This window comes from Rhinoderma darwinii, chromosome 7 (assembly GCF_050947455.1).
Source record: "Rhinoderma darwinii isolate aRhiDar2 chromosome 7, aRhiDar2.hap1, whole genome shotgun sequence".
Taxonomy (NCBI): Eukaryota; Metazoa; Chordata; class Amphibia; order Anura; family Rhinodermatidae; genus Rhinoderma; species Rhinoderma darwinii.
The window spans coordinates 129,941,630-129,958,813 of NC_134693.1; the positions used below are offsets into that span (position 1 = coordinate 129,941,630).

At 44.3% G+C, this 17,184-nt stretch overlaps 1 protein-coding gene across 2 annotated transcripts in view; it reads right to left on the reverse strand.

Moving 5' to 3' along the window:
* Positions 1-17,184, reverse strand: part of LOC142658178 (FERM domain-containing protein 4B-like) — a 183,952-nt gene that overhangs the window by 71,030 nt on the left and 95,738 nt on the right. Inside the window, exons 6-7 of one of the 2 annotated variants that reach the window (XM_075834025.1) lie at positions 9,198-9,254; positions 5,123-5,145 (exon numbers count right to left, since the gene is read on the reverse strand). In XM_075834025.1, coding sequence (XP_075690140.1) covers positions 5,123-5,145; positions 9,198-9,254 — 80 coding nt within the window. The remainder of the gene's footprint in view (positions 1-5,122; positions 5,146-9,197; positions 9,255-17,184) is intronic. The other variant, XM_075834027.1, reaches the window with a different exon arrangement.

Sequence of the window (17,184 nt, forward strand, 5' to 3'; positions counted from 1 at the left end):
AACGCTCGTGTGAATCCGGCCTCAGTGTCAATTCTGGCTTGAGCTAAAAATCTGAGTAATCTGAGACAAATTAGTTGCCAGGGGCATCCTACCTGACAACGACAATCTTTTCAATTAGGTTGTTAGGCAGTGTATCCCTAGCAACCAGACTGTCAGACATGACACACTTAAGGCCTTTTTACACGGGCCAATTACCTACGGGCCTTTTTACCACGGGCCAACAATCGTTCCCGATCATTGCCCTGTGTAAACAAAGCAACTGTCAGCCAATGAATGAGCAAACACTAGTTTATCTATACCTCCCAACCGTTTTGGATTCAGCGGGACAGTCCCGGATTTCGGGCGGGGTCTCGCTCTCCCGGCCGGTCGGGGGTATGTCCCACTGTCAAACTAATTCTGAAGCAGGAAACCATCAGCTCCCACTGCTCCTCCACTCTGAACTAATTCTAAAGCAGGGAGCTGATGGTTCCCTGCTTCAGAATTATTGGCTACTCCTGAGCGGAATTCCCGTTGCCGATGATCTGGCCGGGGATTCCGCTCCTAGAGGAAAGCCCTGAGGTCACTGTCTATATATGGACATTTATGTCAGTGTCTCCTCAGAGACGGCAACGGGGATTCCGCTAAAGGGGTAGCCACTGACGTCACTGTCCATATATGGACAGTGACATCAGGTCTTCCCTCTAGGAGTGGAATCCCAGGCCTATGCTCTGGCTGGGGATTTCGCTCCTAGAGGGAGTCCCAATGGCGCTATCTACATGGGAGGAGGCTGGCGCTATCTTCATAGGGGTGTGGCACTATCTACATCGACATTGTGGCACTATATAGGGGCACTATCTACAGGGGGGGACACTGTGGCGCTAGGTACATGGCCACTATATACATGGGCACTGTGTCACTATCTTCAAGGGCATTGGCACTAGGGGCAGCTAAGGGGGCATTATACTGTATTGGGCAGCTATGGGGGCATTATGCTCTATGGGGGAATTTGGGCATTATACTGCATGGGGGCATCTGTATGGGCATAATACTGCATGGGAGAATACGTGTGGGCATTATACTGTATGGGAGCATCTGTGTTGGCTTTATACTGTATGGTGGCAGCTATGGGGGCATTATACTGTATTGTGGCAGCTATGGGGGCATTATACTGTGTGGGGGCAGCTATTTGGTATTATACTGTGTAGGAGGCACTATGGGAGCATGATACTGTGTGGGCTGAATCGGGTGTGTATGGGCGGGGATTAGGTGGGATTAGAGGCGTGGCTTAAGATAAAAAATTGCCGCGACGCGGCCGCATCGGTTGTCCCTCTTTGTGATTCTTGAAAATTGAGAGGTATGGTTTATCGGCTGATCGTATCGTTTCTGCAGCAAGAAATATTATCGTTGTCAACAGCACATGCCCATGTGTAAACAGGGAGACATGCTGCCTACATAATAGAAATGTATTCGGATCAGTGATCCAGTAACGATCGCTTGTCCCCAAACATGGCTCCTTGTGAAAGGAGCAAACGAGCGCCGATCAAAAAACTGTCTCGTTGATTGGCGCTCGTTTACACGGCCCATGTAAGAGGACTGGCTTCAAGACGACTGTAAAAATGTCACTTACAAGCTGGACCATACCTTTGAAATGTTATCAAAGGGCCAACACCATTGATGTCTGACCTGTCAATCTAGCATATAGGGAATCTATAGTGTTCTCCACGTATTGTATTAACAATATCGCACCTTTCCCAGGGGAGGAAAGAAAAATCCTTTGCTGCCTGCACATTCTCACATCTTTCACCGGTGACTGCTGACCTTGACTGTCACTGTTGTAAATGTGGTTTGTACGACCAGGTTATTACATGTACAAAGCACGGAGCACACACCTCGGAGCGGTTTTGATGTGCGGCGCTTCCAGGTTGCCTTAGACCTTGAATGAATCTATTGTTAAGATTGATCCAGCTATCCTCCCTGCTGTTAGGACATCTATGGGCTCACTTATGTTATGGGTACAGTAGGTGTTGTCACAGGGGTGGACACATGGCAGCCAGGGACACTGCCCTCTATGCAGGGGAATATTTTTGCTTCATGTGGCACCCTTCCCTTACAGCAGGGGGTAGCATTTTGGCAACATACAGTCTAAATGTGAACTCTTCAATCTCCCATTTGGCGAGTTAAGGGTGGGGTCGAAATTGGGAAGTTTTTTAATTTTTTGACTCAGGCAGAAGAAAGGTTAGAAGCCCCCCTGACTCTATGGAGGGCTGTTGTCCGGATCAGGGCCATGCACTGGATGTCTACAGTATCTTGCCTTACAAATGTATATCTTTATAATTGCCCTCGATTTTAGAGTAGTCACCCAACCCTATATAATCAGGTTGGCACATTAGAATAAATGGGCGAAAGGCTTTGATTATTTTGAGAAATTAGGAGTTGCCTGAGAACCAGCAAAATGTTGTTGATAGAAATAATACTATAGGTCAGTTGTTTGTAGCCTGAGGCTCCACAGCTGGTGTGAAACTACAACAACCTGCATACCCATCATTATTTAATTGTTCAAATGCATCTATAATAATTAATAAAGCAAGTTTGTATATAGTCTCGACTAAAAAAAATCCTACCATTTTGTGCATACAGCTCCAAAGCAGACCTATGAGTCTCCATAGTAACGGACTGCAAATAATCCTTGGTCTGATCCCGCAGTCACGTGTTGATGCCTTCCATCTGCCTCCTCTTCTATTGTCGAGGAGGGGCAGAAGCAGTATCGTAATTTGTAACCATTGGCACACATAGGTCTGCAGGGGAGCTGTATACATAAAACGGATTATTTAATTGTTTCGCTGAACAATAAACGAGTGGTTGCAAATGTATACATACCCTTTAAAACCATTTCTATAGAATTCAAATCTGTCTCATTTTGTCATCAGTTGCCCATTCAAATAAAGATGTTCCTAAAAAAGTCGTCGTCCCCAAAAACAAACAAACCCCAGGCTCAATGCCCTTTTACACGGACCAATCATCGGGCGAACGAGCGCTCCATGTAAAACCCCTTCCTATAAACACAATGATCGAGCCTGGGACAATGTAGCTGCTTACACACAAGTAATGGATTAGGTTGGGCAGTCTCAAGTTCAAATGGTCACTGGTTATTATTAAACCCGGGCCTGTGACATTGTGTGGGAAGGACTTTACATTTTTATTAGCTCGCACTTTGGCAATGAAAAAAAGGGAAAGACGGATGAATCATTAACAGGCCCATGTGTGACCTTTATGATCCGTATTTGCTCAGTGACATGTTACTAATAGGTCTATGCACTTATAGAATGGAAGATTTCTCCAAGGCTGTATTGTTCCTCGTATGTTTGTCAGGTAGAAAGTGAATTAAAGAGTAAACAGTGCTTAAAAAAAGTGCAGCGTGAACCTATAATTCCTGTGCCTCGTGCCAGCCATTATGTAGCAGTTAATGGAGCAGGCAGGGGGGACCCCATAGGGAAGTCAATAAAAAAATAAAATTAAAGGACAACTTTATGTTTAGCACAGGTGGGCGACGAAACACATCTGAGTGGGCCCAAACCCAGTGGGCCCTCCAACGCATGTTTATAACTGTAGAGGGGCGTCCGGCCGGCGGGGTCAGGCTTACATAAACAGCGTAGTTTGCTGTGCTACTCTGCTTCTGTAGACTTCCATAGAGGTGAATGGGTGTTACGGAACAACATAATAGAGCGAGCTACACTGCTTCCGTAACTGCTACGGTATTTACGTAACTTCCATTCACAGTATAATGCCCTCAGTGCCTCCCCACACAGTATAATGCCCCCATAGCTGCCCCCACACAGTATAATGCTTCATAGTGCCTCCCCACACAGTATAATGCCCCCATAGCTGCCCCCCACACAGTATAATGCCCCCATAGCTGCCCCCACACAGTATAATGCTTCATAGTGCCTCCCCACACAGTATAATGCCCCCATAGCTTCCCCCCACACAGTATAATGCTTCATAGTGCCTCCCCACACAGTATAATGCCCCCATAGCTGCCCCCCACACAGTATAATGCTTCATAGTGCCTCCCCACACAGTATAATGCCCCCATAGCTGCCCCCACACAGTATAATGCTTCATAGTGCCTCCCCACACAGTATAATGCCCCCATAGCTGCCCCCCACACAGTATAATGCCCCCATAGCTGCCCCCACACAGTATAATGCTTCATAGTGCCTCCCCACACAGATTAGATGAACAAGTGTAATTGGCTATAGAGAAGGAGACGAGAAGGGAAATTGAGAGGTTGGGTAAAAGGGCTCCAACTCTACCCAACACAGAAGACAGGACCACCAGTGGACTCTCTCAGGAAACTGTCTTTGGCATAGGATACTCATAGACCACCCAACACAGACCCCTCAAGTAAACCATCACATGAAACTGTTCAAGACCAGAAGATGCCCACAGACAAGCCTTCCACCCAATAAAGACGACAGTGGGCTACCGGCCGACTATCATATGTGACTGTCTTTGACTCGAAAACCACCTGTCTACCCAACAATGAAGCCAAGGCCCAGCAGTAGATCCTCACACAAAGCTCAACACTCAATGGGTCAAGCGAGGTGTTCCTTGACTTTTGACTCACTCAATGGGTCACGTAAGATGTTTTCTGACTTTTGTGACTCTTATACATATATATCTGTACATTGTAAAATACAAAATCATTTTGGGATAAAGAGCCCGGTTACTCACTCTGACTTGACATTGAGCTAAAAAAAAACTAAAAACTAAAAAAATGTCCACAAATGATCATCCAGCACTAAAACAGGGACTGTTCATAACCACAAGACCTAAGTAAAGAATATAATGAAAAGGGAGGGAATTAATTAAACCCCAGGATGACAGACAGCTCTAATGCATTCAGTGTCTGAGTTGATGTATTTTGGGCTGAAACCTAGGAGATGTTATCCAAACCTATTTTTGGATTGTCAGCACACTTTCCCTACCAGTCCCCCTCCCTGTCTGCAGACTACTCTCCCCGCACTGCAGACATAACTTCAAGTGGCCTGGGGGAAGATGTAGACTTTGGCAGCTATGCCTACCATTCAGAACCCAACACTGAACATGAATGTACAAGAGACAAAAGACGGTGATTAATTACCTACTGTAGTCTCCCCGAGCCTCCTACATATGGAAAAAAAAAAAAAGTTAGGATTGTCTCAGCTGGATAAAACTCGCTGGCATGCATTTACAACCTGTGACTCTTCCATTAACAAGCAACTACAATTCTCAGCCGGCAAAGCACACTGGACACTTGTAGTTTAATAGTTAAACTGGCTGTATACAAGAGATAGCTGCCGGCCAAATGGGCCTCACTTCTTTTTCTGTCCTTAGGGCCATTCAGAGGGTGCAAATGCCCCACTAACTCAGCTTTAATGTAGTCGAGTTTTAGCAATTAAATGTAATTTTTTTGTACAATGATTATTTTAAATCCCATTTTCTCAAAATGTTAAAACTCATAGGAATTAACAATTTAATTATTATTTGAGACTTTAACTATTTACTTCTACCTGCGAGCAGAACAGTTCACATATATTTTCTGATGTTTCAACGGTTTAATAAACACATATTGAAACAGAAAAGTTCTACAATTTTCCGATATACTTTCTGTATTAATTCCTCACGGTTTTCAAGATCTCTGCTTGTTGTTATTGAGTAGGAACCTTCATTGTTTAGTTCCAGTGGATAAAATTCTGTCCACGGTCAGGTGACGGACACACAGGCGCTGGGATCATTAGAAGACAGAACTCCAATACACATACTGTAACTGTAAGAGTCAGTTCACACGTTGCGTAAATACTGCAGATTTTCCGCAAAGGAATTCATGCGGAAAATCCACAGCAAATTGGATGAGATAAAACAAATCTCATCCACACGCTGCGCAAATAGTGAGCGGAAAAAAAACGCTCAGAAATTGAGCTGCGGTGCGGAATTTTATTCAGCAGCTTATTTGTTGCGAGTTTTCCCCATTGAAATCCATGGTGAGGTAAAACCCGTAACAATTAGTAGTTGTTGCGTTTTTTTGCTGCGGATTCGCAGCAATTCCGCCACAAAACACGAAACTCAGAAAAAAATAAATCTTATACTTACCCAGGAGTCTGTATTTCTTCCTCCAGGCCGGCCTCCTGGGATGACATGTCATCCCATGTGACTGCTGCAGTCAATCACAGGCTGTAGCGGCGGTCACATGGGATGACACATCATCCCAGGAGGCCGGCCTGGATGATATCAGAGAGCCGGCCTCCTGGGATGACGCTTCATCCCATGTGCCCGCCGCTGTAGCCAATCAGAGGCTGCAGCTGTCTCGTCATCCCAAAAGGCAAGCCGGCTAAGTGCTGCAGTTTTCCGCAGTGGACATTCTGGCCGAAAAACTGCCCCACAGTTTGGTGCGGTTTTTCGCCCAGAATTTTCTGCGGCGCACTAGGCAGATATGCTGCGTGCGTATCTGCCCCGTGTCAACTTAGCCTAACGAGCCGTGCACCTCTGTGTCCATCACATGACCATGAACAGAAGTAAATAATGAAGGTTCCTACTGAACAACAACAAGCAGAGATCTTAAAAACCATGAGGAATTAATACAGAAATTATATCTGAATTTTTTTTTAACATAAAATAAAAAATGTAACGACATTTGCTGAAACGGGCAACCCCTCTAATAGGAAATTGTACAAATGGCCTAATTTAAAGGGAACCTGTGCTGATGCTTTAATCCGAGACCCACCACTGTGATCAGCTGACCGGCAGGAGTCTGCTCTTGAGACCCCGGGCTAACATCTTGCCTGGGGAATATGAGACTGACTGCAGAGAAACTGTGATATTACATGGCGGCCATTCAGAACAATGGCCGTCTATGTAATATATAGAAAGCTTGAGTCCACCAGGGCTATAGCCGTTGCATGTGAGCAGCTCTGTGCTCCAACTCATTGAAGGGATTCTGAGACGGGGACCCCTCTCTATGATTTGCCCTAATATGCTTCCTTGTTAGCCCGTGGTTTGGACAGGAATATAATGCTTGGGTGCAAAAGGCCTCATTTATTGAAATGGATATACCGATTAAACCTCCTTATATTACAATTTTCTTAGTAGCAATGTCATTTTTTTTCCCGCCACATTAACATGTCAGCCAATTTACGGACAGTTGAAAAGCCGGATTACCATCCAGTGGCCGCAGTGAGGATTACGTCAGGTCATACAATATTAATAAACACCATGAATGTTTCATAAGATCCATGTATTGTAGTCAAGGACTGGCCCGAGGACTGATATATGAGAAGGAAACTTTCTTCATCAACATCACATAAACGTCAAAAAGTCAGGAATGGAAAATATGTCCCAAGACTTATCTGGGCAGGAAGAGGATCTTATCTTGGACCTGTTGCATCTTTCAAACACCCAGCAGGACATGAAATGAATGGGATGTTATCTCAAAGGACGGTGGAATACCATCATTATGTCTGAACATGCAGATAACAAGAAATTCATCTTTACCATGTTGCTGTACTTGGATTTGGCTGGAAAATAAAAATGCCCAAAGGTGGAGTTTACCACAACTCGAGAATTTCCCCTTGAAATAAAAATAAATGACCTATATATGTCCTGTTGTTAAAAAGTATATTCGGCCTTTTCTTAGACACTGTATATAGGTTTCCGGTAAAGCTGAGTGACAACCAATGTGGCCGCCATTGCAGCTCACACGATGGTTGTCACACAGGATAGTAAATCTGCCCAGTTATAGGGCAATATGGGAGCAGGAATATCTGGGTGACAACCAGAGAGATGTAACGGTGGCCATATTGCTTGTTTTTCAGCTTTCCTAGAGACGGGGTTTGTTTACATGCGGCTCATTTGTACGGCGAGTATCCTGATAATTGTCGTCCAAACTCGCGGTTGTGGCGAGGTCAGCCAACAATCTAGCGTGTATGGGGGCAGCTTGACTGGATTTCAACATGTCCGATCCTTTGAGACAGGTGTCGGGCAGCAGCTTATCATCCTATCGAAAAAAAAAATCGGCTCAGCGTGCATGTTTATGTGGGTGTCGGGAGAAGTAGTTGTCATGTGTACGGCTTTAGACTGTCGATTGACCTCAAGGCCTTGCTAGCCAATAAGAATTTGGCATAGAAAAAAATTGCTGGTACTTGCAGTTCCACAGCAACTGGACACACGTAGGTTAAACATGGCAAGCATTACGTTTTCTATGTATTCAAAGTGCAAAAAAATAGAAGATCTGCAATCGGTTATTTAAACTACTACTACTCCTATCATTCTTCAGCTTCATTGTCCTTCAGCTCTGTTACTGGAAAGCTACGCGTAAATGAGCGCCGATCAACGAGACAGCTCATTGATCGACGCTCGTTTGCTCCTTTCACGAGGAGCTGTGTATGGGGAGGAGCGAACATTACAACGATCGCTGGTCCCCATACATTTCTATCACGTCGGCAGCGCGTCTCCCGGTTTACACAAAGATGTGTTGCCGACATGGATAATATTTTCGGCTGCATAAACGATACTATCAGTCGAGTTTTTGCTCGTTCATAATCTGATCGTTGCCCTGATTACACAGGGAAATGTATGGGATTGAGTGTTCTGTGAACGCTCGTTTGCCCGATAATTGGCCCGTGTCGAAGGGCCTTAAGGTTAGAAGGTCACAGGAGCCACAATATTCAGCCATGGTTTTAACATTGCAAGCGCCTGTACCGGTGCAGCGGCGATTGTGCCATGCAACTAATGTCAACATGAACCCAAGACTGCAACAATTTATTTTTTATGTCCAATGATATTGGCGGAAAAACAGAAGGTTTTAAAATATCCCCAGCGCATTTGTGGGCACTTCAATGGGGGGAAAAGCCTTTATAAGCCCCCATGTGGCATCTGACAGGTGTAATACTGCAGCAGACCGATGCCACACATGTGAACATGGCTTTCATGACACACCATTTACACCTCGCTCTACAATGGAAATGATTAAATGAACCATTACCCCAGGGGCGTCTAAATTGTCCCAGCTATTTCCCAAAATTCATTGTTCTGCATCACCTATGGAACTAGAAACAGTGCAGCAAACTAGACAAAGTGCACAGGATGGCAATAAAAGCTGCAACCTGCGGTAATGCCAGTCTCTGCAAAAAGTGATCACGTAACATTGGCGGCAACAAACTTTGGAGTGCATGCATGCTTACCTGCAGAATGAGCGCAGCCAATTTAAAGACGGTTTCGCTGTCCACTTCGATCTGCCCCTGTTAACACAAGAACAGAGTCAGCACAGGCTGTGGGTAATCGCTATAGTGTCACTGCCGCTGGGCTCTGCTACAACAACAGACTGTACCATTCCGCAACGCAGGGGTAGCCAGTCCTCAGAGGATATGATTACATACAAAGGTGTGAGCTGCTTTGCATTTACACTTTGCAGGCAGGGTAAGCTTATGTTTATGGGGTAGGGATGCAGCATATTCTATCATCTGCAAAGAAAGTTATCGTGGGTGTATTTAAAGGACCCCGTAGTGGCCGGGCATAGTTTTGGGCATTTAGGGTGCCCAGTTTTACCCGCTATGGGTGCATGGTTCTTCCTGATGCCCAGAGATAAGGTTCCACTTCAAGGTTTGGTATTATATACACAGACAAGTGCAGCAGGACACAAAGCAAGCTCTTGTTGTTCTAGCTCAGGGATCTCATGCAGAAAATGTTCATATCCACTGGTGGATGAACTGATAACTTTTTTCTTTCATTGCTTTGCTGAAAGTTTTAACCCAGTGTTGGCAGAGACTAGAGACGTAGGGAAAACACCATGGCAGAAAACAAGTGTATTGAGCAAGGAAGAAAAACACATGTTGGGACTATAATCAGCCCTATCAATAGGGGGCAGGCTAGAGACATTTTTACGGAGAAGCCTAAAACAAGCAGCAGAGGACAGCAGTTTGTAGAATTTTGTTTATTTATAGAGGCTATAGGCTGACTTTAGTTTTTAACATTACTATGAAATAAATGCATTATATTACACAACTTAAAGGAGAACACCATAGCAAACCTGAGAGCATTAAAGGGGTTGTACAGGATTAGAAAAACATGGCTGTTTCTTCCAAAAACAGCGCCACATTGGTCCACAGGTTGTGCGTGGTATTTCAGCTCAGCCTCATTTACTTCAATGGAGCTGAGCTGCAATACAAGACACAACCCGGGGTCAGCTGTGGTGATGTTTCTGGAAGAAAGCAGCCATTATTTTTTTTCAATAATTGTGGACAACCCCTTTAATGCCGAGACCGAAAGAAAAAAAAAACACAGTTCACACAGAGTTTTTTGACACGTTTTTTGACGCGGACACCGTGTCGTTATACGCGCCAAAAAACGTCAGAAAATGCCTCCCATTGATTTCAATGGGAGGCGGAGGCGTTTTTTTCCCGCGAGACATGCCCTATCTCCAGACGTTTACATCTCTGACCTCTCATTGACATCAATGGGAGGCAGAGAAAGCGTATTTCGATGCGTTTTTGCCCATGGCGCTGAATGGGCGTGAGCGAAAAACGCGGCAAACGGCGTGCAGGCAGATCAAAATATGACTCAAAATTACAAATGGAATTTTGAGGCAGTATTTTCTGCCTGCAAAAAACTCTGTGTGAACATACAAGTCCTCCTTTTATGTTCGGTTGCTAAAAAACTAATTTTACGAAATGTTTACATTACTCAGTTTTGGAGAAAGCCGCTTAACAACCGAAATATCGACCATTATAGTTTCCACAAGGGTTGTCATCTAGCTTTCCAAGACTCCTAACTGGCAAATCTGGCTAGTTATCCAGCGATACACCCCCCATCTCATATTTCTGTCATTATTGCTGGACTCTAAAGCCGGGTGACCACTCCTGCTTGTGTTGCAACGGCGGCCATATTGGTTGTCAACAAGATTTCCTAGTCAATTATACAACTTAGGCTATGTTCACATCTGCGTCAGGGCTCCGTTACGATGTTCCGTCTGAGCTTTCCGCCAGAGCCTACTACGCTATTCATTCCATCAAAACGACGGAACCCTTGCACAACTGAGACAAACGGTTTGTTTCAGTCAGGGTCCCGTTCTGACGGAAAACTCTAACGTCAGAACGGGACCCTGACGCAGATGTGAACGAAGCCTTACAATTAAAGAGACTGTTTAATTTTTTTTTTCCCTAATGCCTCTTTACCTGGTTTAATCTTGACAACCAGATTTGAAAGGGAACTAGGTTGTCAGATGTCAGTTCTGCTCCCTGTTAGTGCCTGGCAAAAGAAATTCCAACCGTGTAGGGTCCATCAAACATTGCTGAAGCAAGCAGAGGTTGTAATTCGTTAGTGGGTCTCAGGGGTAAATATAGAGGTGAGGACTGAGGAGCCTTGTAGCAAAGATTAAAATGGGGTTCCTTATGGTGCTGGTTAACAGCAACACACCCCTAACCACCTTCTACACGAGGACTTGCTGCTTATTGACCCCTATTTCCTTTCCGTGATCCTTCGGTTTAGTCTTCAAAAACTTGTGTTCTTACATTGGAGGGGATCTCGGCACACGTTTTCATTAAAATATGGGTGCAGCTAACCTGCGCTGGTCCCCCTCTCTACAGGGACCCGATAGAGCTGCATGGGCTGCCTTTATGGTTCATATGGTCCAGGTTGGGCTTTATTTTTGGGGGTTGGGGATGTTACGAACTTTTTAAATGAGGTTCCCCTTTAATTTTGTCTGTGAAGGACAATGGCCACTTGGATTTTACAGCAGTCTCTACTAAGGTTACCAATACTCCTGCAGGTCACCTGTGCTCATAACTTTGTAATTACACATCATTGTATCCCACTGTCTGTAATGACTATTCTCCACCAGTACCGACGTCATGGATGGGATGCTGCATGAGAAGAAATGTTGATAATGGTCGCGAAATTGTGGCTCATGAATTATTTTCATTGGACATCAAGCAAGGAGTACAAAGTATATAATGATTGTTTTTAACTGCATTAGTAGGCAAACAAAACGTAGGTATAATTTTATCAAACCCTCGTGATCGCCAATCACGTCATGTCAATTCAATGGGGCTGGAAAATGTAGGTCACTCATAAATACCCCTCCACCCACAATAAAGCAACAACTGGAAAAAGGATGTATGTTATTTTCCATGTGAAGCTAGCCATACAGTGACAGTGGAGTAGTTGCATATGGGAACCAATCAGGTCACAGCTTTTATTTTCAAAAGGGCCTTCGAAAAATGAAAGTTGGAATCTGATTGGTTGCTATGGGCTATGCTATTGGTTGCTATACTCCACTTTTGCCTTGTCATACTTCTGATTAATCTCCCCCAATTTAACCGTTGTCATGGAATCCAATATACTTTTCAATCTTAACACCACTGCAATACTAAATACAGCCCATGGACAAGCGGGGCGCTGTTTCTGAACACAAAAATGTTATTCTTTTGTATAAATAATAGTTATACAATTTTCCAATATACTTTCTGTATTTATTCCTCATGGTTTTAATCGGCTTTGTTGTTATTTAGTAGTAACATTTATTATTTACTTCCAATGGATATAATTCTGTCCATGGTCATGTGATGGACACAGGTGCACGGCTCGTTACAATTACATTACGTGTATCAGAACTTTGTCTTCTAACGATCCCAGCACCTGTGTGTCCATCACATGACCATGGACAGAATTTTATCCACTGGAAGTAAACAATGAAGGTTCCTACTAAATGACAACAAGCAGAGATCTTGAAAACCGTGAGGAATTAATACGGAAAGTATATTGGAAAATGGTAGAACTTTTGAATATACAAAGAAAGAACATTAATTTGCTGAAACCGGACAAACCTTTTAAGGATATGACTGGATGTTGTTTTAGAACGTGTATTTAAAGGGAAAGTAATGATCGTGGCATCCTATAAGCTCCATATACACCTGACCTTCTTTCTCATCTTTAATTTAAGGAGGGGGGCTCCATTTTGCGCCCCGCCTCAATCAGCAGAAAGGCTAGATTCACCCTTGTAGCCGGGCATTTATTGCATTAGTGAGTCGCCAGCACTGATCCTTGTATATATATGAAAGGACTAAACTATATAAATGTATAAGTTATTACATGATATCAATTACCCTTAGCGCACAGACACAGGTGACATCACATCCACTAGTAGTATGTTGTCACGTTGTGCTAATGAGAGGATGAGCGGAGAATTAATCATCTACAATGTATCTATCAGCAGATCATCGTTAAGCCAAACTTCATTAACAAATACCAAACATCATTTATTGACTTTTTACACCAGCCGATATTCAGTCGGTGCAGTCACACGGAGCTAAGGATGGGGATGAGCGGTCGTTACTCCGATCACTCGTCCCCATAGATTATTATCATGTCTTCAGCGCGTCTCCCTGTTTACACACCAAGATGTGCTGCCGACAACGATAATATTTTAATTTTTTAAAACGATATGACCAGCAGATGATCGAGCGTTTGCTCGATCATCTGCTGATCGTTCTCCTGTTTACACAGGGCAATTATCGCCAACGAGCGTCCTCTGAACTCTCTGTACGATAATCGTCCTGTGTAAAACCCCCTTTAGGGAAAATGATTATATTGTAATTGAATCTATGATAATGATTAATTGATCCATATGTTGACAAATGTTTGCACAATATTAACATTCCGGTGAAAGGAACAGAGGGCAACGCTCCACTGGATACCACAGTGTGTACAAACTTCATCATGACATGTAGAAGCAGAGGACACAAGAAAATTCACTAAAGTCACCTCTAAATATCAGTCCTTGAATCGTCCTTCTATGTGAAGTTGTTTAAAATTCTGTTCAGTGGTTTCTTAGTTATATATTTTTCCAGAAAAGCTCAGTGACAACCAATATGGCCACTTATGGTACTTAAAGGGTATGTCCACCTTTGCAACAAATTTATTTTAATTGTCCCAATTTATCTAAAATGACAAATGAACAGGGCTTGATTTCCTAGTGTTCTGTTTATACAGCTCCTTCTACAAACCTATGTGTCTCCATGGTAACAGACTACAAACAAACTTGTGTAGTCTGATTGTGCAGTCATACCAAATGTATATTAGCCAAAAGTAGCGGGCAGATGGACAGTATGATGCTGTACTGGCCTCAATGCTGCGGCCAATGATTTTCTGCAGAGGTTAGCTCATCATGTATAGTTGCCTGGCACAGGCAGCAGAGATAAAGTTGGAGCCTAGAAATGTGAGTAACCTACTGGGCCCATAACTATCCTAGACCGCCAGGGATATTCCAATTAACCCAATAACTACCCTATACTACAAGGGATTTTAGCAGTAATCCCATAACTACCTTAGACCAACAGGGATATTACCCTTAACCCCATAACTACCCTAGACCACCAGGGATATTACCATTAACCCAATGACCATCAGGGATTTTACCATTAATTCCATAACTACCCTGGGTCACCATGGAAGCGAACATTAACCTCATAACTACTTTAAACCCACAGAAATTTTACCATCAACCCCTTAACTACCATAGATCGTCTGGGATATTACCATTAACCCCATAACTACCCTAGACCACCAGTGATTTTGCCATTAACCCCATAACTATGCTAGGTCATTAAGGATATTAACATGAACACCCAAATTATCCTAGACCACCATGGAAGCGGGCATTAACCCCTTCAGCACTCTAGACCACCAGGCCTTACTATCCTTAACCACTTTACTACCATAGAACCAACAAGTTTATTTTGCCCTGCCTGGGAGCCAAGAAATTCTATGTCCAGTTCTTCCAGCCTTGATTTATACAGAACATGTGCGTGTCCACTTTTAATTCCATTCTTACCTATTGCTCACACAGGTCAAATCAACAATACATATTAATAAGCTTACCCCCAAAAAAGTGATAGACGCTTGTGATAAGACAACTGCTCTAATGTCAGCTTCAGGTGGAGTTGTGCTCTACTGGCCCTCATGGGTACTGGTGTAGATAGACCCCATTGTGTCAAAACAAACGTAATGATCCTTTAGTGGGACAGTCCGATTATTCTGACCCTGTATACAGTGGCGGATTAAGTAGACCATAGGCCCTTGGCTATTCCACAAACTTGGGCCCCCCTTTACCACCGCCGCTCTGCTGTGTCTATAGTGAACACTACCTTTCTGTGTGAGCATTGACAAATGGGTGTTACGATTCTACTTGTCAAAGGGCTGTGTCCCTACATACTGACATCTACAACCATCGCTGACAGTATCGCACTGTGCAGGGACAGATCCTCCTGACAATGGGAATATTACTCGTATTTATCTACTAGTCCTGGGTACACAAAGACTTTATGTGGAATACAAGGATTTCCTAATCAGGAGAGGACAGATCTCCTATAGATCCAGTGACTCACAAGTGACGTCTTCTCTGATGGGAGTTGTTCTCTTTTCTTCTCCATCTGACACAGACCGCTATGGCGACTTCTCCTGGTCAGACATCTTTGCTCGTCACTTCCGAAGCCATTTCCAGCCTTCATGGAAACACAAAAATTCAGACACCATGGCCCAGGCCGATACATTAAAGAGGTTGTCCGGGCACGGACCGGTTTTTCTATATTGATGATCTATCCACATGCCCGGACCACCCCTTTTACTCAGATTAATAAAGTCGGACCCCAGACTACATCCTAGAATACATACAGACCCCAGACGTTCTAAACTATTGCAGTTCCCAGACCAGACCCCCTTAAACAAATACAAACCTCAGAACAAGCACCTTAAATATATACAGACCACGGACCAGACCCCTAAATACAGACCCCAGACCTGACCCCCGACAGTAATAATGACCCCAGACCTGACTCCCTAAAGTAATACAGACCCCAGACCAGACCCCCTAAACTAATACATACCCCAGACCAGACCCCTACATACAGACCGCAGACCAGACCCCCTAAATACAGACCCCAAAGCAGACCCCCTAAATACAGACCCCCTAAATACAGACCCCAGAACAGACCCCCCTAAATCCAAAATAATTTGCTTTTAAATTTTCACCATTTTAAAGATCTTGGCTTGCTGTCAGTGAATGGAAACATTTAATAAAAAAAATGTTTACATCCGGACTTAAAATCGATGCCTGATCATCTACAGCTAACACAGGTCCACTCCTTCTTACAATGTATCAGAACTCTCTCTTATAACGAACTGTTAAGGCTCTGTTCACATCTGCGTATAGGGTCTCCATTGTTCTGCTCCGTCATAGGAGCAGAACGGAAAATAAATGGGAGAGACAGATCCGTTGTATGACGGACACCAACGGTGCTCAACGGAACCTATTGAGTTTAACGGGTTCCGTCTGCTTTCGATCATGGGGCCTGTCATTTTATTTTGGATCGGAGCCTCCGACACAAATGTGAACAGAGCCTTAGGCTGGGTTCACACACCCTATTTATGGACGTAATTCGGGCGTTTTTGCCTCGAATTACGTCCGAAAATACGGCTCCAAAGCGTCGGCAAACATCTGCCCAGTCATTTTAATGGGCTTTACGATGTTCTGTGCCGACGGTCATTTTTTTTACGCGCCGCTGTCAAAAGACAGCGCGTAAAAAAGGCGCCCGCGTCAAAGAAGTGCCTGTCACTTCTTGAGACGTAATTGGAGCCGTTTTCCCTTGACTCCATGGAAAAACAGCTCCAATTACGTCCGTAAAGGACGCAGCGAAAAGCGCCTGCACATGCCATTACGTCTGAAATTCCGGAGCGGTTTTCTCCTGAAAACAGATCCGTAATTTCAGCCGTAATGGGGGCTGCTGTGTGAACATACCCTTAGGCTATGTTCACACGGAGTATTTTGGGGGAGGAATATCTGCCTCAAAATTCTGTTTGGAACTTTGAGGCAGATATTCCTCTCCCTGCACGCGGCAATTATCGCGCCGTTTTTCGCCCGCGGCCATTGAGCGCCGCGGGCATAAAACAGCGAGATATACGCTTTCTCCTGCCTCCCATTGAAGTCAATGGGAGGTCGGAGGCGGAAGCGCCCGAAGATAGGGCATGTCGCTTCTTTTTCCCGCGAGGCAGTTTTACTGCTCGCGGGAAAAAGACGCCGACGCCTCCCATTGAAATCAATGGGAGGCGTTCTCGGGCCGTTTCTGGCGAGTTTTGCGACGCGGTTTCCGCGTCAAAAAACTCGGCAAAAGACCCCGT